This window comes from Terrapene carolina, unplaced genomic scaffold, assembly GCF_002925995.2.
Source record: "Terrapene carolina triunguis isolate 2854851 unplaced genomic scaffold, T_m_triunguis-2.0 Scaffold146, whole genome shotgun sequence".
NCBI classification, from domain to species: domain Eukaryota; kingdom Metazoa; phylum Chordata; order Testudines; family Emydidae; genus Terrapene; species Terrapene triunguis.
This window is the reverse complement of record NW_020664497.1, coordinates 1,970,371-1,997,090: the sequence shown is the minus strand read 5'-3', so window position 1 is coordinate 1,997,090 and position 26,720 is coordinate 1,970,371. Positions and strand designations below refer to the sequence as shown.

Below are 26,720 nucleotides of genomic sequence, written 5' to 3'. Positions count from 1 at the left end.
GTTGGCAGTTAAATATTGACCACACTAGACCAGCAGTAATGAGAGAGATACTGGAAGCTAGTTAGAAATTCCAGCTCTTATAGTGGGTAGTTCTAAATGTGGGGCTGTTTAAGGGGGTTCCTGAGAAGAAACTAGGTTTCTAACTTTGCAGAAAGTGGAAGCAGTTTGCACCAATCTATCAAGTTAAAGAAATAAAATCATAGGTTCAGCTGATGCAAGGCTATGTCTACACTACAAGCTAGTGGTGTGATTCCCCTGCTTATGTACCCTCACAGTAGCTTGATGAGAGCTAGTGTAAGTATAAATAGTATTGCAGACATGATAACATGGGCAGCTGCTGTGCTGAGTACGTACCACTGATTTCAGGCAGGTTTGTAGCTGGCTTCCCCCTGCCCTCCCTTTCTGGCATTGCTGCCCCACAGGAGTAGATGGTTGCAGATTGTACTCCTGGTTTCTGCAGGTGGTGAAGCTGACCCCCATTTCACCCTCCTTTGAATGGTGTAGTAGTAAAGCAGCTCCTTGCTTTTTGTATAACCCCATAATAATAATAATGCTTAACAGTTGTACAGCACTTGTCATCCAAAGATCTCAAAGCATTTTACAAAGGCTGGTATCATTATCCTAATTTTACAGTTGGTGAAATCCAGGCACAGAGAGATGAAATGATTTGCTCAAAGTCACACAAGTGAGGTGGCAGAGCCATGAATAAAATGAAGATTTCCCGACTCCCAGGCCAGTATCCTGCATATTAGACCATGCTGTGTCCTCAGATTTTAATAGTATATCTAGGAAAGGGGTGGAATATTACTTGTGAGAAGCTGAAAGGATGGGTAATTGCCTATAATAGTTTATTTTCTCCATGAAACTGTGAGTAATTGAAAATTTGCACAAAGGTTTATTTTTTAACTCTATCATTATTCATTAATTTATTTAGCCACATGTATCAAAGGACTTTTCAGTAATTGCTCAAACAAGAAGCATAAATAGTCAATCAAGAGACAATAAAAACCTAAAAATAAATAGGACAAATAAATCTTCAGCTGTGTTTTAAAATTAACCCGAAGAGCCTGCCTCAAATAACTGTACCAAACAGGGCGACTAGCTTGATTGTTCAGGTTTATTGAGCATCCACAATTCATTGTAGCCAGAAGAAGCTGTGGTTGCTCAGCACTTGTGAAAATCAGGTTATAAGTGTGTATAGGAATGGAATCTGGGAAATGGAAAGAGAAGGGACATGGAAAATATGATCAATCTTAAGAAGGAATAAATACAGTAGTGAGTATAAATGTACATAAATATGTGACAAGGGACATGAATACAAACAAATTCCTACAGACAAGATGTCATTAAAATTCTCAAGACAAAAAACAAAAATGTAAACCTGATTCTTAGCTTCACAGGCAACCAATGTACACCTCTACCTCGATATAACGCTGTCCTCGGGAGCCAAAAAAACTTACCGTGTTATAGGTGAAACCGCATTATATCGAACTTGTTTTGATCCACCGGAGTGCGCATCCCCGCCCCGCCGGAGCACTGCTTTACCGCGTTATATCCAAATTCATGTTATATTGGGTCGCATTATATCGAGGTAGCGGTGTAATTGCACAAAACTGTTTAGAGACTTGTGAAAAGTGCTTACTGGTATCTAACCCATCACAACTGGAGTCCTAGTGAGTTTGGCTCTTGACTTCAAGGAATGTGGAATCAGACCACATGAGTCTTTTATTAGTTTCTGTGTGAATTAGCATCACAATTATGGGCCAGCTGTAAGTTTAATAATGAAGAAATAAATCTGTCAGCTAAACAACACCAAAAAAACCCCCCACTACCCTGCAGAAAGTGCCTGTTGGGGAATTTGGTAAATGGGCTGGTATTTTATCCAGCCTTCTAGGGCACTTTGAAAGGATCGTGCCCCTCTTCATGTGTGGGGAGAACAGATGAATCGTATCTTCTTCTGCCCCAACCCACAGCAACTTTTCACACCAGTCCAGAGGGCAGGACTGAACTCTAACTGTTGTTTATGGTTCACTTCAGACTCATGATTTTACAAGCCATTTGGACCTTCAGTTTAATCTGATGTAAAACACAAGAAGGGACAGAAATAGCTTTCTCGAGTTAACAATTCATTCTTTTTGTAGATCAAATTGATTTATTCGGGTCAAAAATCAAAGGCAGTTTCCTTTCTGCATCTGGCAGAGAAACCATTAAAGTTTGAAACCTTTGGGAAAGCTGGCACCTTAAAAATCATACTTCTGTCTTAAAATGTTTTACCTACTATTGTTACCAGTGATAACTAAGCTCCCTATGACTGAAAGAGATCAGAACCTAATACATTTATTCTAGTTTATCAGTGAGTTTACTTTGTGCATTTGACAGCACTTTGCGTATATTCAGTTTCATTTTCATGTCTCCCCACGTCTTACTCATTTTATCCTATTGTTTGTGTGGATGTTTCACACAGCCAGCAGGGAGAGGAAAAACACAGGGGGAAAATGTGTTTGTTTAGCCACAGAAAATGGCCAGGTGAATCAAGGGTGGATGTAATAACTAAAACTATTTTTAACTCATTTTTTAAATTGACTAGATCTCAGGTTTCTGTCATCCCTTTCTGATTTTGTTGAAGACGGTAGGATGTATGATTAAACCTAAGAAAGGGGATATTTTAGTTTTTATGTGCACTAAATGTTGGGCCTTTTCTGTTAGGCTACAGAATAACTATGACAAAGAGAAGCATTGTGACAGAAATTGTACCAGTTCTTCACCATGGACAGTTTATATTGAATCACTGTTACCCTTTTTACTGTAATGGTTGTTCAATAATATCAGCTATGACTTTCTAGGGAGCGTAAGAGATTTAGGCATCCTTGAGTTAACTTGTATCATGTCCTATCTTGCACAATACTTTGTTTATTGCAAAAAGAATGCAAATATTGGTGATATATAGAAACCCAAAGTTGGAAAACATAGGGCTAGCCAGGGTAACTTTAGGTAACTGTCAAGTAGCCTAAGAAAGCTGCCAACTGCACTGCTTTTTAACATCTACATGAAAAGGCAGATCCATTTCTCATATCTCTGGGATATTACCCCATGAACACTATGGATGAGCAAACTGGTTTGATAAAATAAGAATCAGACTGCACATTCATCCATCCCTGACATCATACTGAAATGGAATTTATTTTGAGTTTTTAAATATTCTGTTATTCATTTTTTAATATTTACACATCTCTGCACTTTCTGGTTCCACTCGGAGCCAGATCAGAGAAGCGCTCACTGTATTTTCAAAACAAAAGACCAACATGTATGTAATTAGAAGAAAGTTTGTTCTTGTTTCATTTCCAAATTTATAGACTCTAGCGGTACCTATGAGGATTAGTACTCAAATAGAGAATACTATACCCATAGTACCACTGGAATGCCAATTACTTGCAGACTATAAATGTAGACCCTCTGATGGGCCTGAGTCTCAAATTGCAAATCAGGATGTAGACTTTCCCCAAAGGATGTTTGGATCCACCATTACTTATTTATTTGAATCCAAGTGTGTGTTTTTTTTCTTTTGGGTTTGTTAATTCCATCTGTTAATGAAAGAAGACATAGCAAGGGCCCTGCCAGGTCCTAGGGATCTTCTGAGATATACCATCTTACAGGGGTAGTTCTAAAATCAGGCATGTGACTAAAGGAATCAATATTATAGCATTCCCTAATACTAAGGATAGAGGTACCTGTATAATACTGCAATAACACTAAATACTTTCAAATGGTAAATGTCAATATTTTAACAGTGAGTACTGTATTCGTGCTTTCCTATATGCATAGGTTATTTAATTCATTCTTTTTCTCCCAGTGACATTTTTATTTAAAGAAACCTCCCATCCTTCTTCCTTTTCATCTCAGATATTGATAACATGCATGATGTATTCTGCTTTTAATATATTAATTGCTTTTTATTCTCTGTACCACAGTATTCAAAGACAGACAGGCATCCTGGGCCTGTGATGGGAAAAGTTATGGAGTCCAGTTTTTCAGGCACTCAATCTTTCCCTGAAGCCTTGTCTCCTGACAGAGGAAGCCAGCCTATCAAGCAACATAGGTAAGCAAATGGCTCTCAGACCAGAAAATTGACAGGCAGAGATGTTACTGGTTTAGTGATACATATACAAGATTATTGTTCTTTGTGATGGACACACTCAAGACAGTATGTACTAACAGAGACCTGATCCAATCATTAAGCAGATGACCAAGCGTTTCCTTAGCTGTAGACATAAAAAGGCATTAAAGATGCTCACAGACTATATCTACCTTTTGTAAAGAGCCTAGAGGAACTATTAAGAGACACTATCAAAGCTGTAGACAGAGACTAGTGAACTAAACAACTGTATTCTGAGAAACCATTGAAAAACTGATTTTTCCTCTCCTTCCCTATCTTAGTTCATGAAGTTAATGGCTCATGCTCCCTTAGGCAGGCTCTGTTGCAAACTTTCAACCTTTTCTGAATGTTTCTTTAAACAAATAGAATTCTAAATTAAAAATGATTGGTTTCAGTGTATATTCACGAGTAGTAACAGCCAGCAGTGGTTTTGAAGACCTACCTTTTAAAAGTTTGGATACATAATGCTTCCAAGGGTTGGGGTGTGTGGGAGGGGTCAATTTTCAACATTGAAAGAGATGCCCCCTTTTTTTTTAATTTCTGGTTTTTCATATGACAAGTGTGTATGATGGGCTGAGATATTCATATTCAAATTCATACCTGGTGTAAACAGCTTTATTTAGCATCACTGAATTTGTGGTGATAACCTCTTGCACAAAGAATATGGATGATTTGATAAGGGGAACAACTAAAGATCTCAAAAACAATGGCAGAGAAAAATGAGGTCAGAATGATGTCCATCATGCAAGTCTAGGGAGAAAAACTTAATGATAATGAATACTGTCTATTCCTTAAGACTATCATACTTAATAAAGTCTTCCTTTGCCCTACTTTACTGTAACTCTTCTATTATTTGGTTGTATCCCAAAAGGACATTTCATTCTAGCCACCTAGATCAGCCACAATTTCTCCTTTTTTTATATTCTAATAGATTGGAAGGCTAAGAAAATCAATCAAAGTACACTGTTGAGCCAATAAGGGACAATTGGGTACCATTATATTTCCCTTAGTTATGCCTTTTAACATGACAATAAACACCAACTCTCATGTAAAATTCACTCACTAGAGCCCCAGTTTCACAAAGTGTTTATGCACATTCTCTAAGTGCTTTGCTGAATAGAGATGGACAACTGAATTGTGGCCTAGAACATTTTCCATTAAAAGATTTTAATCTCATTTTAGTTAAATGGAAAAGATATTTTATAACCCTTTAAAAGTAAAATATTTCAAATGAAAGGAATGTCCATATTTATGATCTCTCTCTCTCTCTCTCTCTCTCTATGTATAAAATTATGTTATAAAGTTTCATCAGGAAATGTCTCTTGACTCTTATTTACATAATATATCATGAAATCATAAAAGCCCCAAATATTTTTAAACCTCCCAAAGATTACCCTAATATTTAAATGTTGTTTAAAATAAAAATCTAATAAGAACTTTCAAACACATTCATTTTTCTTCCACAAGGAAGTCACTATATAAGCCACACTTATTTAAACTCTTCTATATTAGAAGAATTCCAATACATTTGACAATAAAGTATCCAATCCAATATTCTGCACTGCTAATGCTGCCTTCTTTGCTGAAAGAAGAAAAACAGGATCAAGCACCTTATTTGCAGGGTGCCAGCAATAAATTATATTAATATTACTTGCGTCAAAGATGTGTTTGCACTGATTGATGAGCTTGCCTTGATTTATAAATAATTGCTTTAGTAATTTTATAATTTGCAATTTAATATATCAAGCCTTTGTTGTATAAAACATGCAATAGACTTTAGAATGTCAGTGATTTATAAGCCCATCATTGATTTATGCATCATGCAACAGCTTCATAAGTTACTCTGTGTCACTGGTTTACAAGTACTGCATCACTGATTGATTAGTCATCTGTCTTATGTTGGTTTTTTTTTTTAGTTTGGGCCCTTTCTTTATAAGCCTTATGTTACAGGTTTCAAACTAGTTATAATTAACTTTTGTTTCTATATTTTACATGTGACCAATTTAGGAAAGTAATTTTAATTACTAATGATAAATTTTGCCCTAAATATTACTTGTGTCAAGCAGTTGAGGTCCCTGGGGCAAACTGAGCAGTGATATAGAACTCAAGTTAGCAGATAGCTTAAGCATATGGTGAACTTTACATACCAGCTACTGGTAGATGAAAGCTAAGATTTTGCTCCAGGAGGTACAGTCCAAGGGGAGATGGAGCAAAGGTGGATTTACCCCAACTTTGTGCTCTCGGGACTTTGGGCTGCTCTGGTGTTGAAATGGCCCCAGAGTAAATTAGAGCAGCCTAATTTACAGCAGCCTCTCCAGGCCTGCCTATGGGCTTCTCCACATTTTTCAACAACTATTATTGCTCAAGATCTAGTTTATATAGATGGAACAAATGACCACTTTGATACTCATGAGTCTAGAGTCTGATCCCCTTACTCTTGTTGAGCAGCAACTTGTTCTGCAATTAATCCTACTGATTTCAATTCATTGATTTAATTGGTATTAACGGAAGAGTATACTACTGCTAAATGCAAATTAGGGAGTCAGAAATCCACCGTAAAGTAATTATATTTTCCTATGAAGATGGCAAAATAGTACCCTACTTTAGGGTCTAAACCTGCCTGTGTTCTGGCATTTGTAGGTTCAGTAAACATTTCATATATCTGACCAGCAGAAACTAGGATGGCAACGTCACTTATCTGATATCTTTAGCCTCTAGGGGGTTGTGCATGTGTGTAGTGTACGGTTCATGAGCAAAGTATTAGGCTACGTCTACACTACGGGGGGGGGATCGATTTCAGATACGCAAATTCAGCTACGGAAATAGCGTAGCTGAATTCGACGTATCTGATCCAACTTACCCCACTGTGATGACGGCGGCAAATCGACCGCAGCGGCTCCCCTGTCGACAGTGCTTACTCCTACCTGGGCTGGTGGAGTACGCGCGTCGATTCGGGGATCGATTATCGCGTCCCGACGAGACGCGATAAATCGATCCCCGAGAGATCGATTTCTACCCGCCGATCCGGGCGGGTAGTGAAGACAGGCCCTTAGTTATCATATTCAAATAGCATACGAGTCCCAGGGCTAGACAGCTGGACCCCTTGGATATAGGTTGGGTGCTGTAAAGGAGCTGTAACATATGCAGCTCTGGAAATGTGGCCAGATTACAGTCCCTTTGCATCACTCAAATTGAGAATCTGGCTCATGATGTTAGACATAACAGTTCAAGAAATAAATGCTAGGGGAAAACTTCATTACCGATGCTTGGATGAGATACAGTCCTGAAATTCTTTTGGTGCCCCGATGCTACCTCTAGCACAGTGGCTCTCAACCTTTCCAGATTACTGTACCCCTTTCAGGAATCTGATTGGGCTTGTGTACCCCCAAGTTTCACCTCACTTGAAAACTACTTGCTTGCAAAATCAAACATAAAAATACAAAAGTGTCACAGCACACTATTACTGAATAATTGCTTACTTTCTCATTTTTACCATATACTTATAAAATAAATCAATTGGAAAATAAATATTGTACTTACATTTCAGTGTATACTATATAGAGAGTATAAACAAGTCATTGTATGTATGCAATTTTAGTTTGTACTGACTTTGCCAGTGCTTTTTATGTAGCCTGTTGTAAAACTAGATAAATAACTAGATGAGTTGAGGTACCTACCCCCTGGAAGACCTCTGCATAATCCCCGGGGCTACACATCCTCCTGATTTAGAACCTCTGCTCTAGCAAAAACACAGGGAGGAAAAATGTTCTGATGCTTAAAATTTACCTCACTACAAATATTGTAAAGAAAGAAAAGAAAGGAAAAAACCCTGCTAAATACACATGAGCTTTTTGTTATAGTAATTTATCTGATTCTTCTATACCATGGCTCCTTGATATACTAAATCTCATTATAATCACACTGTTCTTTTCATAACATTCACAATTTTGTTCAGGTCCTAAGGATGCTGTTAATATTCTCTTAGTGACAAATATGATAAAGAGTGTTGTTATTATTGGCTGTTTGATTTCTGTGGCAAGCCCATTACAATATATACAAAACCCAATCTGAAGTAGAACTAGTGAGACATACAAATGCAAAACCAAGAGTTTTAAATTTTCATGTTTACCAACAGACTGAAGTATGTTTTCTATGTAGATCAAAGGGAAATCAGATCACAGCTCATATTACCGTATATTTACTTATCTGCTGTATGCCTGGGTGAAGATTTATCCAAGTCTCTTCTTTGAGGGAACCGTGTATAGCATAGACTAGTCTGGAGGCTGATTCACTCTATATCATCATTCATAAACAGTCTGACAAAGGGCTTGTTGTACAATATTACATCATTGCACAGTATTTATTCTGACAGACACTCATGTTAGCAGATATAGGAGATCCTTAATTATTAAAATACTGAAAACTGATCTAAAGTGCATCCCGTTGATCAGAATAAATGTTAGCAGCAGATTGCCTAAACGTACTAAGGCTAAAAATTTGTCTGGCTCTTAAGATATATCAGGAGACAGTGTCTGGAAACTAACTGTCATTGGGGCATACATTTGCTCCTGCTGTCAACAGGGCAAGAAACATGCATTTCAGTCTTAGACAGCAAAGTATGTATGTTTTTGTCATTACACAACATAGTATACTTCCTGTAGCAGTACTACTGAGCTATCAACTATGTAAAATAAATAAATATACATAGCACCATTCAGCAAATTATGTAAAAACGTACAATTTTTGCAACTTGTCTTCTGAAAATAGATAGACATCTCAGGCTTACAATTGTGTGAGCTTTTCATGTTTGCTACTTTAGTGCAGTGCTATTTAAATCTTTACCTTTTGTTCCTAATTAACATTCCCTATCCCTTTAGTGGTGTAGGAAATACTTTTTTTATATTGTAGGAACATCAGTTAGTTGCAAACAGCAATTGCTAAAGTTTTATTTTGAACTGGTCAAAAATGCTAAACAGTTTTTGCAAAAAAATCAAAATAATTTTCATTCTGATGGTTTTAAAATGAGCATTTTTTGTTTATTTGAAATTGTTCTCAGAAGTTTTTAGAGAGAATTTTCAGGGTTGTGTTGTCTTGTCCTGCTTGCTCCTCTCTCTGTTTTTTGTTTTTACTCTTTCCCCACTTTCTTTTTTCTATTTTGTCATGGGGAAAGAGGAAAAAATGAAAACTTTTTCAGGTTCAGGAATAAAAAACATGTTTTCAATAAAAGACCAATTTTCAGCGACCAAAAATTGTCTTCAGAAAGTTTTGACCAGCTCTAGTTTTAATGGTGGCCACTCTATTTGCATTTGAAAGTTGTTTTGTTCTGTTATTTTGTTCATAAATTTACTTTTCTTTTTGCAAGTTCCCAAACAGGAGCAAACAAAGGCCTCTAAACTCAGTGGGGCTCCATTTCACGCTTCTGTCTGTGCAGCTCTTCTTGCAGGTTTGGCACCAAAGAGTTTCACAAACCTTTTACAGGCAGTAACTCTGCACTGTCCTGTAGTATGTACTCTCATGTTGAGCTGCCGCTGTGGGTCTTACCCATGGAAAGCCAAAGAAACCAAGCAGAGAAGGCAGCCCTCATACCAGAGAGCATAAGTAACTGGTCTTGACTGCATCAGGAGTGTTGGAGCAGAAGATTCATCCTTCTCTTACTTACCTCACTCAGAGCTACTACTCAGGGCCTGGGGACTAGAGAAAGGGGGCTAGAAGGAAAAGAATAAAGGCTGGAAGTGGAGGGAAAAGTTGTTGGGGAAACTAGAGAAAATATGAGGTGGCGCAAAGGTGAGAGAAGACCAGTAGTATGCAAAGAAAAGTAACAATAGCACTAGTAGACCCAGGAAATCAAAGTAGATCCCATGGGTCAGAGAGAGAAAATGGGGGGATCAGGAGAAGAGAAAAAGAGACATTGGAGGATAAGGGATGCAGGGGAGGAAAAAATGAAATGAGGGGCAAGGAAAAGGATTGAGGGAAAGGGAAACATGGCAATGATACTGTTAAAAAGGGGAATGGGAAATAAGGCTGAGGAGACAGAAGAAAATGGCACAGAATATTAATAAGCTGAGTAAACAATAGTCCAAAATGGAAAATGAAGTGAAGGAGAGCAAAGTATTATTGAGAGATGGAAGGAGAGAAACAGGGGAGTAAAGAAATGAGGAAAGTAAACAAGGACACACTTCCGTTTACACACACACACACACACACATCTAAGAACAAAATGTTGTTTGTGCAGCTACATTTTGTTTGTGATGTGACAAAGAGAGTGAAGAGACTTGGATTCCTGGGATATATGGGGACAAAAGGAGGGACAGTTATGATTGTATATTGGGGGAATCAGAAGAACTACAGCCAGATTGTTTTTCAGTGTGTCTGTACACCTAGTATTTCCACTCAGGAAAAAAAAATGCAGAGGGAAACTTGTCTTGTTCTGTTAAACAGTATCTGAATTCAATCCTGGAAGTGTATGAAGTATCCCTGTCTTACAGATTTTCTATCAGTTTACAAAGCACTTTAGGATCCATTACACAGGTTATGATTCTTTTCTGCACAGCTGTAATCAGGTGATCTACTGAAAAAATCAGGATGTTGGAAATTCTAATGTCTTCCTATGGATCTCTGCAGTCAGATTAATTTTGCTGCTTCTGAGCCAGTATACCAGATAAATAGTTTCCAGTTTATGCCTGAATCACATTTGAGATGCTTAACTGCCTATTGCAATAAAGTACCCTTTGATTTTTATCTCAAGTTTTATCACTTAAATTGTGTCCCTCCTGTTAATGCTTTCCATGTTTCAGTAAACAAAGGTACTTCTGAATGTGCTCATCCATAATGAGATGTATAATCAGTTTTGTTTGGTAACAAACTAAAAAAAAAGAGCAAGATGGTTCCCAGAATTATTGTAAATTCAATGCAGTCCATTTTCCACCTTATGCACAAGTTTAACTCTGCTGGGAGCTGTGCATGTGTATTGAGATGGCAATAAGCCACCTGCTGAGTATGGTTTTGTTCTATTCAGTTGTTTAACCTGGAGAAAAATTCCACACAAAACAACTTGCAAAATTGCATTGGTAATTCATCATTAAGGTTAGAGATTGTTGAACTATATCTTCTAAAACAATCATTGATCAGGGCTGTATCTCTTTCTGACTTGTGAATTGTTCATAATCCAGGCATTATTTATATGGATTTGTTTATTAATCATAATTGATTAATAGTTTTTGTTTACTGACATATTAGGTGCATCTTTGAATATTTTATATTTTGCAGTCAGTCTTTTTATTGTTCACCTAAGTCCCCTATGCATGTTTTTCCCCCTCTGATTGGATGCTATAACCTTTATAAATAGGAACAGTGCCTGAAGAAATCTGACTATTTTAGGGAGAAGAGCACTTTATAGGAGAAAGATAGCAGGAGATAGAGTCTAAGGGTATGTCTACACTACGAGGGTAATTCGATTTTACTTAAATCGAATATGTGGAATCGATATTGCAAAGTCGAACGTGTGTGTCCACACTAAGGACACACTAAGGACAGTAATTCGACTTTGTGAGTCCACACTAACGGGGCAAGCGTCGACATTGGAAGCGGTGCACTGTGGGCAGCTATCCCACAGTTCCCGCAGTCCCCGCTGCCCATCGGAATTCTGGGTCGAGCTGCCAATGCCTTCTGGGTAAAAAAAATTTGTCGTCATCCGTCCGTCACTAACGCCCTCCCTCCCTCCATGAAAGCGCCGGCGGGAAATCAGTTCGCGCACTTTTCTGGTCAGTGAGAGCGCGGACGCCACAGCACTGCGATCATGGATCACGCTGCGACCATCGCTGCACTTCTGGCCGTTCTCAACACCTTGCAGCTTATCATACACCTTTCCCTGAGGCAGATGAAGAGTAATCAGGCGAGGAGGCTACGACACCGCCGTGATGGCCTGAAGTCGGAGAGTAGCACAGAGCTGTCAGAAACCACGAGCCCCAGCGCCCAGGACATCACGGTGGCAATGGGGCATGTGGATATCGTGGAACGTCGATTCTGGGCCCGGGAAACAAGCACGGACTGGTGGGACCGTATAGTGCTTCAGGTCTGGGATGAATCCCAGTGGCTGCGAAACTTTCGCATGCGGAAGGGGACTTTCCTCGAACTTTGTGAGTTGCTGTCCCCTGCCCTGAAGCGCCAGAATACCAGGATGAGAGCAGCCCTCACAGTTGAGAAGCGAGTGGCCATAGCCCTCTGGAAGCTTGCAACGCCGGACAGCTACCGGTCGGTTGCGAACCACTTTGGTGTGGGCAAATCTACCGTGGGGGTTGTTGTCATGCAAGTAGCCAAGGCAATCGTGAAGGTACTGCTCCCAAAGGTAGTGACCCTGGGAAACGCGCAGGTCATCATAGATGGCTTTGCCGCGATGGGATTCCCAAACTGCGGTGGGGCTATAGATGGGACTCACATCCCTATCCTGGGACCGGACCATCAGGCCAGCCAGTACATCAATAGAAAGGGCTACTTTTCAATGGTGCTGCAAGCACTGGTGGACCATCGGAGACGGTTTACAAACATCTACGTCGGATGGCCGGGCAAGGTTCATGACGCTCGCGTGTTCAGGAACTCTGGTCTGTTTAGACGGCTGCAGGAAGGTATTTACTTCCCAGACCACAAAATAACTCTTGGGGATGTGGAGATGCCTACAGTCATCCTCGGGGACCCAGCCTACCCGCTAATGCCCTGGCTCATGAAGCCCTATACTGGCGCCCTGGACACAGAAAAAGAACTGTTCAACTACCGGCTGAGCAAGTGCAGAATGGTGGTGGAGTGTGCTTTTGGCCGTCTCAAAGGGAGATGGAGAAGCTTACTCACTCGCTGTGATCTCAATGAAACCAATATCCCCATCGTTATTGCAGCTTGCTGTGTGCTCCACAATCTGTGTGAGAGCAAGGGGGAGACCTTTATGGCGGGGTGGGAGCTAGAGGCAAATAGCCTGGCTGCTGATTACGTCCAGCCAGACAGCCAGGCCATTAGAAGATCCCAGCGGGACGCCCTGTCCATCCGGGAGGCTTTGAAAGCTAGGTTCCTGAGTGAGCAGGGCAACCAGTGACTTTTCAGTTTGTGGACAGAAAAGCTGAACCTGCCCCCATTTCTTTACCCAGTTCATTTTGACTATCCTCTCCAGTTACATACCCCCTTCACCCCCTTCCCCTTCCCAAAAAATAAAATCATTTCTATTTTGTTAATTAACACCGTTGTCTGTATTGCTGTTTTCGCGGGAATATTTTAAACCGGGGACGCAGACTGTGGCGGGGGGCGGGTTTAGTGTTCTGATGCAAATGATGCTTCTAAACTCCCGGAATGACAGGCTCCGCACTGGTGGACTGGTTATTTCAATGGAGCCTGCCAGCACTCCTGGGGGGGACTGTGTGTATGTGTCGGCTATGTGACTTTCTGGCGGGGGGGGTAGGGTTACAGATCCCCTGCTGCGTGGATCTGTGAGCCAGGATAAGGACCGCTGCATAAGATCTGTAACTGCCCTCCCCCGCCACAAAGTCACAGAGCAAACCCCCCCCCCAGAACATGAAAAACACCTCCCAGACTGACCAGGGTAACCAGTGACTGCACTGTGTATGTGTCCTGATGCTGGACCTGACACCGCCTCTGTACCCTGCTAAAGGTCACTGTCCTGTCCAATTACCAAGCCCCTTCCCCCCTCCAGACAGACTCTCCCTCAAAAGAACCTGACTGAAACAGCAATGAACAGAAACAAACATTTTATTGCGAACCAGACATGAAACGTGGGGGGTGAAACTTGGACGGGGGCTTGTGTGAGGTGGGTAGGAAAGGACTTATGAAATTTTGGGGAATGTCAGCCTTCTAGTGCTAGAGCAGTCTGCAGGGGTTGACTGAAAGTTTTAACGTCCCTTGCCGCCCCTCCTTCTTTGGACTTTAGGTGAGGGTGGTGTGTGACTTGGTGGCGGGGGAGGGCGGTTACAGATAGACTGCAGCGGGGCTCTGTCCTCCTGCCTCCGGTCTTGCAGAACATCCACAAGGCGCCGGAGCGTGTCCGTTTGCTCCCTCATTAGTCCAAGCAGCTTTTCAGTAGCCTGTTGGTCCTCCTGACGCCACCTCTCCTCCCGTTCCATGACTGCTCGGTGCATTTGTGACAAGTTCTCCCTCCACTGTGTCTGCTGGGCTGCCTGGGCTCGGGAGCAGCCCATTAGTTCTGAGAACATGTCTTCACGCGTCTTCTTCTTCCTCCGCCTAATCTGCGCTAGCCTCTGGGAGTGTGCTGACAGGCTGGGTTGGGAGACAGTCGCAGATGTGTCTGTGTGAATTGTAAAAAGGGAGTGAATTCCTGAGACAGATAAATGAAATTGTATACAAAGAACCTAGTCTTTCTCTGTGAACAAGACCATGCACTGCACCTCTCACATGCGCACTCAGGACAAGGTCGAATTTTCGGCCGTCGCCTTCAGTGCCTGTGGACTTGCGGTGGTCTTGGAGTGATCAGAGAACTGTGGCTGGAGACCTGAACTTCTGGAGCGGGCAATAATGGTAAGCCGTAGACTTGTGGCTGCTTAAAACTCCAGCAGTAGCACTGGCCTCCTTTCACATTGAAAGCAATGCCAGTCTCTGCTGCCAGCAATCAGGACAGCATCAACTCTGCCCCGTCCCACCCCCTCACGGCTGTCCCAGGGAAAGATCCCTGTATGCTGCCCCTCTCCCTCCACCGCGTGGCTGTAAAGCAGTCCCAATACTAACATTTCCCTCCCTAATTCAAAGCAGGGCGTCATGAGCGACATCACCCTCCTGAGGATCCCGGACACCCAGAAAGAACGCATGCTGCGGGAAAGCATGCAGAAACCGGGGCCGTATGCCGCGATGCTATGTCGGGCCATGATCCCCGAGTACTTGATTGTGGCGTGGAGGGGACATGTCTGCTACCACGGAGGGCCCACTAAGATCGCCCTACCCCGGAACCTCATAAACAGGCTTGAGATCTACCTCCACGAGACCTACGAGGAGTTCTCCTACGAGGATTTCTCGTCAATCCCCGGCCACATTGACCGGATTTTCGCCTAGGTGCACTGGGACTATGGAGTGGAGCGTCTTGGGCCTCGGAATCATGTAGTAACGGACATTGTGAAAATTTTTTAAAATACTTGGGACTAAATTGAGAAGAGCCTAAGACAGAGAAATCATGAAAACCCATTTGTTACCTTTGTAAATATTCCTGTTTTGTACCTGATTATTTTTTACTAGTTTACAGCACTTTTATAAATATACATTGTTAATAGTATAAATATTACCGTTCTGTTTTAAATAAATGTTTACATGTTTACAGCACTTACTGCTTGATCCTTCCCCTGATTCTGTGTCCGGGGTAAGGGATGGGGACGGTTGGTACGGGATCTCGGTAAGGGTGATGAAGAGCTCCTGGCTGTCGGGGAAATCAGCGGTGCCAGCGCTGTCGACTGCCTCGTCCTCCTCATCTCCTTCTTCATCTTCCCCGTCCGCTAACATGTCCGACGAGGAACCGGCCGCGGACAATATCCCATCCTCGGAGTCCACGGTCAGGGGTGGGGTAGTGGTGGCGGCCGCTCCCAGGATGGAATGCAGTGCCTCGTAGAAACGGGATGTGTGGGGCTGGGATCCGGAGCGTCCGTTAGCCTCTTTGGTTTTTTGGTAGCCTTGTCTCAGCTCCTTGATTTTCACGTGGCACTGCGTTGCATCCCGGCTGTAGCCTCTCTCTGCCATGGCTTTGGAGATCTTCTCGTAGATCTTAGCATTCCTTCTTTTGGAGCGCAGCTCGGAAAGCACGGACTCATCGCCCCACACTGCGATGAGATCCAAGACTTCCCGATCAGTCCATGCTGGGGCCCTCTTTCTATTAGATTGCACGGCCATCTCTGCTGGAGAGCTCTGCATCGTTGCCACTGCTCCTGAGCTCACCTCGATGTCCAAACAGGAACTGAGATTCAAACTGCCCAGACAGGAAAATGAATTCAAATTTTCCCGGGGGTGTGGCTGGTCAGAGCATCCGAGCTCGGACTGCTGTCCAGAGCGTCAACAGAGTGGTGCACTGTGGGATAGCTCCCGGAGCTATTAGCGTCGATTTCCATCCACACCTAGCCTAATTCGATATGGCCATTTCGAATTTAGCGCTACTCCTCTCGTTGGGGAGGATTACAGAAATCGATTTAAAGAGAGCTCTATGTCGAACTAAATGGCTTCCTGGTGTGGACGGGTGCAGGGTTAATTCGATATAACGGCGCTAAATTCGACATAAAAGCCTAGTGTAGACCAGGCCTTAGAAAAGTTTCCTGACTTATTTTGGACCAGATGGAATATTCTATCTAGCTACATACATTCAGCCCAGCTATTAAAATAGTTTGATTTCCTCCTGTTTGAGGGAAAGACAAAAGACATAGATCTGATTTATTATTGGCTCTCTAGCAGATTTTACATTTAAATTTGTCTTGCCAAATTCTCACAAATCATTGTATGAATACGTAGAGTGGCCAGGTGAGCAATTTCTGTGCAAATGTGTTTGTGCACATGTTTTTGTATATTCATAGTTGTCTGTGTTCACACAATAAAAGCTCTCATGGCTATGTTAGGAGACTTACGACTAGCACTATTGACTAAAAAGAGTTTTGACCTATAATTCAGTACAGTTTAAGCTTTATGGATGTGCAAAATGTATTATATTGGTGGAGGTGTTTTTAGGACTGTTAGCAAGCTGTCACTGAACTGTGTCAGTACCTAAAGAAATCAAGTGATGTACACATAAGTCTGCAACTTCTAGCCTGACCTACAGCAACAATGAGGCAGCTAATGTAAATAATTTTCTGCAAATATTTGATGGAATTTGTTAATGAATTTGCGTTTCCTGTATTCACATTCATTTTTTGTGCATAAAGACTTTATCAGTCAACTTTTACTGGCAAAAATGTTCTAGGAAAGAAAATTTCACATGCACATTTGAAAACATTCCCAGAAACAAAATGTTAATTTTTCATATGCAGGTCTTCATGTGGAAAATCCTGCATTCTCACCCAATTAGAGAAGAGAAAAAATACTATGTGACTTATGAGATCACTCACTACTAAGTGATACAGCCCCCATTTCAAATATCTGAGATCAATTTGGAGAATAAAATATTCCACAAAGAGTTAAAAATAATAAATAAATGTGTGGACAATGTAATATGCTTGTGGATATTCCACAAGCAGTAAAAGTAGAAGAGTTAATTATCCACTATGTATTATTCCAGGGGTCGGCAACGTTTGGCACGCGGCTCGCCAGGATAAGCAGCTTGGCGGGCCGGGCCAGTTTTATTTACCTGCTGACGCAGCAGGTTCGGCCAATCGCCGCCCCCATTGGCCTGGGACGGCGAACCGCGGCCAGTGGGGGCCGCGATCGGCCGAACCTGCCGCATCAGCAGGTAAATAAAGCTGGCCCGGCCCGTCAGGGTGCTTACCCTGGCGAGCCGCGTGCCAAACGTTGCCGACCCCTGGTATAGTACTTCAACCCACACAACACTCTTTTTTAAAAAAATGTTTCTCTAGAGTTCTAAACAGCTAAGGAAAAATAAATTTAAAGAGGTCATTGAAAACCCCTCACTATCACTACAGGTTATTGATCTTTCCAATTAAAAACTTAAAAGTGTGGCAGGGTCTGGGATGGAGAACAATATAGGATGTTTGTGAAGAATGGGGACAGAGTATTTGAAGAGAAAACAGGACAGATGACTTTAGGAGGCAACATCTGTTTTATTTCAGGGAGAAAAAGTTGATTTTGAAGGTAGAGCGTATGGCCCAGGGAGTCTGTCCAAGATACTTAGTCCAGGTGGGTACTGCTTAGGAAGGAAATGTGGCCCTAGCAACAAATAAAGATCACATTTCGTACAAAATGAAGCCCACTTTTAATGCAAGTACTGTGAAAGGAAGAACAAACACATCAGCAGTTGACTGGATTGCAACAGAGACTGGGTTTATGCATGTAATCAAAGGTAACCCTTCTTACAAATATATGCACACACAAAAACTATATTAAAATATAAAAATAGCCATACCGGATCAGACCAATGATCCATCTAGCCCAGTATTCGGTCTTCCAACCGTGGCCAATGCCAGATACTTGAGAGGGAATGAACTGCCCTGTTATCCAGTCCCAGCCTCTGATTGTCAGAGGATTAGGGACACCTAGAACATGGGGTTGTGTTTCTGACCATCTTGGCTAATAGCCATTGATGGACCTATTCTTCATGAATTTATGTAATTCTTTTTCAAAATCAGTTATAATTTTGGCCTTCACAATATTCCCTGACAATGAGGTTCCACAGGTTGACTGTGCATTGTGTGAAGTAGTACTTCCTTCTGATTGTTTTAAACCTGTTGCCTATTAATTTCATTGGGTGTCCCCTGGTTCTTGCTGTGATGCCTCCCCCCCAGTGTGCAACCTGGAACTGGGGTACCACTGAGCCCTCTGTCTCAGAAGACTGGGCTCCCTGTTACACTGTTTTGCCTTTACAAGCTGCAGATCTCTCCCAGTCCTGCACTCACACAAACCTTTACACAGGCAGGGACACACCCAGCTGCAGTCACATGAAGGCTCCTCCACAGCCTAGGACCCCAAAGCTGTACTGTCTCGCTGTGGTCAAAAGCCTGACCAATATAAGTTTATTACCAAGTCCGCCCATCCCTCTAAGTGAAGAGGACAATGCACCAGTTTTTGTTCCTGAGCAATTTTGTTCTCCAAGCAGTTCTATAAAAACACACTGTTTTAGGTAAAAAGAACAAAAACAAAAAACCCCATATGTATTAACTACAGAAAGATAGTTTTTAAGTGATGATAAGTAGTGAGTCTGCAGATCAAAGCAGATTACCTAAGAAATAAACAAAAACACAATCTAAACTTTATAAACTAGATAGTATTTGAATCAAGCAGTGCCTCAGCCTGTTAGCTAGTATAAGCAGGTTATCGCTTTTGCATATACAGGCAGGAATTCTTCTGTCGTGCCTGGTACCCTCGTTCCCCCAGTTCAGTTTTTGTTCCTCAGGTGTTGTGTTGTAAGGGGAGTAAGGCCAATTGATGATATCACTTCCCCTTTTATATCTTCTTCCAGTTTGCTGGAAAAATGTTTTGCTGTGACATGAGTCAAACAGTCTCCATTGGGTACATGCTATCTCTGAGAGGTTTCCATTGTACACAGTTCCTGGGGTAATCCTTGTGAATGTTTTGTATTTTCCTCAATGAGCCATCATCGTTGTTTGGTCTTTTTATTATTGTACCTGAAAGGTTGCTTGTGGGTGTTCCCAATCTCACAACATGTTTCAGTGGCACATACATAGCAAAACTTCATAACTTCGTATACAATGATAGCACATACAAATTAACAGATTAAGACTTTTAAAATGACATCTCACAAGGCATACTTTGTACAAGATGCATCATAATTATATTATACATATCATAATCATATCACTATAGTGACTATTGGATGCAGAGTGTCACATTTGTGTTATTGGAAGGGAATGAATCACACTTTCTTATGCACTTTCTCCACATCATATCCACTTTCATAGGCACTTTCTTCATCTCTATCCTATTCCCCTTTAGTCTCTTTTCCAAGATGAACAGTCCCAGTTTTTTTAATCTCTCCTCCTATGGACGCTGTTCCATACCCCTAATCATTTTTGTTGCCCTTCTCTGTACCTTTTCCAATTCTAATATACTTTTTTTGAGATGGGGTGACTGCTTGCGGTATTTAAGGTGTGGGCATACCATGGATTTATATAGTGGCATCATGCTATTTTCTGACTTATTTTTTCCCCTTTCCTAATGGTTCCCAATATTCTATTAGATTTTTTGACTGCTATTGCGTATTGAGCAGCTGTTTTCAGGGAACTATCCACAATGACTTCAAGATCTCTTTCTTGAGTCATGACAGCTGGTTTAGACTCCATCATTGTGCATGTATAGTAAGTATTATGTTTTCCAACGTGCATTGCTTTGCATTTATCAGCATTGAATTTCCTCTGTCATTTTCTTGCCCGGTCACCAAGTTTTGTGAGATTCCTTTGTAACTTTTTGCAGACATCTTTGGACTGCCTAATTATACTTTTACACTTGACTAGCCAGAGTTTATGCTCCTTTCTATTTTTTCAGGAGAATTTTCCATTTCTTAAAGGATGCTTTTTTATCTCTAACTGCCTCTTTTACTCATCTGTTTAGCCATGGTGGCATTTTTGGTCTTGCTGCTGCTGCTATTTCTCTTTCTTTCTTTCTTTCTTTCTTTCTTTCTGGTAAATATTTAGTTATGATTTAAAAAAAAATCATGCAGCTTTCAAACACTTCACTCTTGTTCATTTTGATTTCTATTTAATTACCTTTCTCATGTTTGTGTAGTTCGCCTTTTTGAAGTTAAATGCTACTGTGATGGGTTTCTTTGGTATTTCACCCCCTACAAGGATGTTAATTTTAATTACTTTATTGTTGCTCGTGGGTTCCAGGACTAGCTGCTCCAAGATGCATTTGTTAATGCTATAAATTTTATCTCTGTGTCCCATCCTGAGGTGACATATACCAAGTCAATATGGTGATAGTTGCAATCCCCCATTATTATTGGGTTTTCTGTAGCCTCTCTCATCTCCTTGAGCCTTTCACAATCACCAGCACCATCCTGGTCAGGTGGTTGGTAGTACATTTCTATTGCTATACTCTTATTATTCAAGCATGGAATTTCTATCAATAGAGATTCTATGGTACTGTTTGATTCATTTAAGATTTTTACTATATTTGACTCTATGCTTTATCATTAAGATTATGCCACAGACTAAGAGATAATAAAGGAAATGCACAGATGACATACTGCAAAAGAAGAATAGCTGTAAAACAAACAATTCAGTGATGCTATGCACCTTTGTAACCAGTTAATGATAGAAATAGGTTATGATTTTGGCTTAATCATCTGTTTCCTTACTTTTGCATTAGCAGCAACTGAATTCAACTGTAACGTAAAATAACTTTATGTGGATTCCAGATCCCTTATGATTCCTGCAGTAAATGGAAATAATTCCTAGCTCCCTTAAAATATAAATATAACTTTCAAAAGGTGGCACTTTTCTGAAATAGGTAAAACATCTTTTAAAATTACTCAAATTTTGTGCAACCTTACCACAATAAAAAAAAAGTACAACTTATTGTTACAAAAAATGTACAGTGCAGGTTGATAAAGCAGTGTTAGTAGATATGCCTAAAACTTAAGGTCCAGATCAACAGCTGAGGATCTGACCCTAAGTACCAGGATGATGATGATGGAATAGAAGGACATCTGACCAAATACAAGAGAATTTCCAATGTACCAATCATTTATTTCTATTCTTCCAGGAGAGACTGAAATTTAAATATGGAATAAAAAGCCAAGTAAGAATTACAGCATTATATTTCCATGGAGAACTACTGCTGACATCACAAACTACCACAGCAAATTTATAATACTGCAGTCTATGTATTATTAATTCTGTAATCTTTACTCTATAAATTTGTATGTTGGGGGCTCTGGTAGTTTTTACTGTACTCTTGTTCTTGTCCCCAGAAGTCTCTCTTCATGCTGCAGCCCAGGACAAAGAAGTGGAATGCTACACAAGAATGCTTTTCGGAAGACTCCACCCTTACCTCGGGGTAGGTTCAATGGAATTACAGGACCAGCATATCAACAACTAGAAGAGTCAAGGATCACAGATCAGGACACAATACCTTGTCAAGGGTATGTAATAAAAACAACTGAAGCAAACAAGTGCATTATCAGCAGCAAAATAAAATAAATAAAAATCCCTTATCTAGAAAATCTGTTTTGCTATTACAGTACTTGCTAGTTTTGAGACAATTATGCATCCAATGTATAATGTTAAAAGCAGAAATATATTTTCAATGTATTGGCCTTTGAAGATATTATATTTTTATTTGGATGGCTGCTTTTTATTTTAAACCCTTCAAAGTCTGAAGAAGAAATGATCAGCACAGACTTTAAGTGATTGCCTGCTTGTCATCTTTTACAGATATTGTTTTCCCCATTTACTCATATCATGATCTATAATTCTAGTGAGTTGTACACAGCATTGTCTTCACCACCAGTACTGGACGAATATGGGAAAACAAATAGTGCAAAGCTCATATTTTGTTTACAATTACAAAATATGGTTCCTTAAATACATTTGGGGTAGACGTAAGATGACCTTGTCAGTTGCCTTTGCCCTTTAAAATGCACAAAAAAAGTTGTGGAGTTATTTTTCTTTTTCAATTCATCTTCAGTAAAAGATACAGCAATTGAATGCAGTGCCACTTACTCTTAAGGCTTAACTTTCAGAAGTGCAGCTTCCTTTGAAGTCAGTTGGCGTTGCAGCTGCTGAGCACCTCTGAAAGCCAATCCCATAATATTTAAATATTCTAGAGTTTTCCAAAAGAACCTCCAGATCTTATACAAATATAATTCTTGTTGAATGAGGAGGAAATGTCTGCAATGTAATCGGTCTGGCACTTATTTCACATAAACACTGAAATCAATGAAATTACACTGATATAAAATGGGTGTAAGTTAGAATAGAATCAGCCTCCAATATTTATGAATTAACTGTGTGCAACATCCGAAATGAATAAAATAAACTGGAGACAAGATGGGCTTGTGTATGTGTTTATAGTTTTGAAGGTCAGAAGCAACCGTTGTGCCCTTCTGCTTTGACCTCCTGGATAACACAGGCCACAGGTGTTTATTGGAATATATATATATATATATATGTTTTTTACTCAGTGCTTTTCACCCCCAAAAGATTCCTGAGCACTTGACAGACTGCATTATGTATATGTAGCACTATGGACTTACCTTTGGGTTGGAGGCTGCCATCTTAGTTGCATAAGGTATACTGCATAGCAGGAGGGGAAGATGATATTTTAAACATGGACACTTGGGCAAGCCACAGCTCTAATAAAAACCTGTATAAAATCTTTAATATCCCGGCAGTTCGGAGAGAAACCTATTCTGAGCCACATTCAGGTAATTGTATCACTAGGGGCTATTGAGAACAGTCAAACAGATTTATTTTAATTGTCTTTTGGGTTTTATTATTTTGATTTATTTTTTACCTAAGTCATTACAATAATCCCTTTAAATTACTTAAGGGATTCATTGGCTAACAAATACAATATCCATTGTGAGGCAGTTTTATTACTTCTTTAAGGTATGGCATATTAAAGGAGAATCAGTTGCCATAATTTATCAGGGCTTTCAAAGAGGGTTCGACAATGTTCCTCACTAGAGTCTGCCAAAGAAATTAAGTTGTCATGGGGCAAAGTATTGTCATGGTTCAAAAAAAAAAGGGGGTAAGACAGGAAGCAAAGTGTAGGAATACATAGTCAATTTTCATCATGACAAAAGTTTAACAGCAGGGTGCATCGAGGTTCCATACCAGTGATGTTTCAATATATTTATTAGAGTTCCATAAAGGGGAATGAGTAGTGAGGTAACAAAAGTTACAGATGACACAAATGTATTTAGGTTAGTCGAGTTTAGAGATGACTGAGGGATTTCAAGGAATTAGCCAAGCTAGGTGAATCGGCAACACAATGGCAGATAAAGTACAGTGACGATAAATGCAAAATAATAAAATTTGGAGGGATAAAATCTTGCAGGGTTCTAAATGAACTGTGTCCACGTAGGAAAGGGACCACTGTGGACAGCTCAATATGTTACTTGCTAGTCAAAAAAGCAAACATGAATAATGTTAGGATGCATAAGGATCAGTGTGGAGAATAATACAGAAATTATTATAAAGATAATATATAAATCAATGTTTGGGCCTCTTCTGGAATGTGCTACACAGTACTGGTCAACCCATCTCAAAATAATATTTCAGAATTAGAGTGGTTCAAAAGGCAGATGATGAAATTGATTATGGGTATAGAAAATCTCTCAAATGAAGAGACACTGAAAAGACTGTGCTTGTCTGCCTTAGAAAGGAGACAAACAAATGGGGGCACAATAGAAGTATGGTAAATAATGATAGTTTAGAGAAGGTAGGTTGGGAGATTCTGTTCTATCTGTCTCATTTCTCAAGAATGAGGGGACATTCAATGAAATTAAAAGGTGTCAACTTCAAAAATGATAAAAGAGATATTTTTGCAAACAATGCATAATTAGACCATAGAACTCATTGCCATAAGGTATTTCTGAGGCCAAGAACTTAGCAAGATTCAGAAAAGGGATGGACAGTTAGATGGATAACACAGATATAATAGTTAATGCTAACAACTTTGGAAGGATGTAAAATCACATGGTCCAGGATGTAAACCAAACTCTGATTATGAGGATCAGATCTTCCTGCGGGCAGATTATCACACATCTGTCTACTACACCTTCTCTGAAGCAGTTGGTGCTGACCATTGCAGAGACAGGATACTGAACTAGATGGAACTCAGGTCTGATCTAATCTGGCAATTCCTATGTTTCTATAAAAAAATGGAGATATGTGGGTGACATTAGCAGGTTTTTATTATGTACTTTGATAATTTATTATTTTCCATTGCCTACTGTTGGGTACTGCATGTGAGTTTGAGAAAGTCTATGGGGAGCATTAATTTACCTCAATAACCTTTGGTTCAGGCCATGTACCAATAGTGTCTTTCTTCCAGTTGTTGTTTGGTGACTATTGTCAGTAAGTAACAACACACCCCAAAATAGCAAAACATGAACAGCCTCTCAATGTGCCTGTAGTAGCTCTAGCGGTTAAGTACATGCACACGCTAGAATGCTAGGACAAAGCTTCCCCAATAAGCATAACTGGACCCATGGACATGGTCACGGAGATAGTGTTATCCAAACAATAGCCACAATTTGCACTGGAAAAGACAGCAGGATGAAATCTTTTTATAGACAGACAATTCTGAAATCCCATGGTGCAAGTTTCAGAAGATTCAGTTACTGAAGGTCTGAACAACAAAGTCCCAGACCTAAGGTTTCTCTTTCCTTGAGGTGATTTAATCCCAACTACATGAATATAAATGCCACTGTCAGAGCAAATCCCTGGGGCAGTCACAAAAAGCACAGATTGACAGAGGGAGGTTGTTTGGATATCCCGCAGGGGGCAAGCAGTGACTCTGAAGCATGAACACACTGGTCAGTTTAGCAGGTAGAACAGGAAGTTGTATCCCCCCTTCACTGGGCTAAATAGTTTCTTGCTGAAGTAAATACAGACACACAGGTTCAAAGTTAAGGCTCTCCTATTGACAGAGATTCAGATGCCTACTCAACACACAGTCAAATTTCAAATAGTGCTGGGGTTCTCAAGATATGGTGGCCTTAAAAGGACACTTTAAGTACAGGATGTTTATTGCATGATGAGACCAAAGCCTCCCAAACACTCAGAAAAGACGCTTTTCTGTTGAGCTGCACTGCAGTATCTTTGAAAAGCAACACAATGCTAAATCAGAAATTGCTGTTAGAGCAGGGCAAAGGCAAAAAGGGGCAGAGGGTCACACATCAAATAAATAGATTTCTGATATGGGTCAGTAGCAGTTTGAATCTCATTATAAATGTATTTAAATAAGCTCTCTGAGCATTCAAATTTTGTTACAAATTAATGAAAATCCATCACTAGATTTTGGAAGATCCAGCCCTCATTTGAGACTGTATTAGTAGGGCTGTATTAGTAGGAGCATTGCCAGCTGATTGAGGGAAGTGATTATTTCCCTCTATTCAGCACTGGTAAAGCCACACCTGGAGTATTGCGTCCAGTTTTGGTCCCCCCACTACAGAAGGGATGTGGACAAATTGGAGAGAGTCCAGTGGAGGACAAAGAAAATGATTAGGGGCCTGGGGCACATGACTTATGAGGAGAGGCTGAGGGAACTGGGGTTATTTAGTTTGCAGAAGAGAAGAGTGAGGGGGGATTTAGTTTGCAGAAGAGAAGAGTGGGGGGGGATTTGATAGCAGCCTTCAACTACCTGAAGGGGGGTTCCAAAGAGGATGGAGCTATGCTGTTCTCAGTGGTGGCAGATGACAGAACAAGAAGCAATGGTCTCAAGTTGCACTGGGGGAAGTCTAGGTTGGATATTAGGAAACACTGTTTCACTAGGAAGGTGGTGAAGCACTGGAATGGGCTACCTAGGGAGGTGGTGGAATCTCCATCCTTAGAGGTTTTTAAGGCCCGGCTTGACAAAGCCCTGGCTTGGATGATTTAGTTGGTGTTGGTCCTGCTTTTAGCAGGGGATTGGACTAGATGACCTCCTGAGGTCTCTTCCAACCTTAAGATTCTATGATTCTATGAGACAAATTCAAATCCTTAGCAGGGCAAGAGTAACTAGGAGATCAAAAAAAAAAAGTGCACTAGTAGAAGTAGTCATCTTAGAAGGTTGTACCATTTTAAAAGGTTACAGTACATGAATTACTCTGCCTTCCACCAGGTAAACAACTTTAGAGCTACCCAGCTGTATTAATTACTTTATTTTCTCCATGCAATACCTCAAACTTCCAACTCTGATACCCGTGAATTCATGTCACCTCTATGTCTGGGCATCCTCAGGCAACAAAAGG

General features: G+C 40.6%; 1 protein-coding gene across 3 annotated transcripts in view; it reads left to right on the top strand.

Moving 5' to 3' along the window:
* The window catches only part of NRG3 (neuregulin 3), an 873,897-nt gene that overhangs the window by 835,858 nt on the left and 11,319 nt on the right, over positions 1-26,720 (top strand). For 2 of the 3 annotated variants that reach the window (XM_024209543.2, XM_024209535.2), the window contains exons 7-8: positions 3,969-4,096; positions 21,732-21,902. In XM_024209543.2, the coding sequence (XP_024065311.2) occupies positions 3,969-4,096; positions 21,732-21,902 (299 nt within the window). Of the gene's footprint in view, positions 1-3,968; positions 4,097-17,486; positions 17,490-21,731; positions 21,903-26,720 lie in introns of all 3 variants that reach the window. The other variant, XM_029912006.1, reaches the window with a different exon arrangement.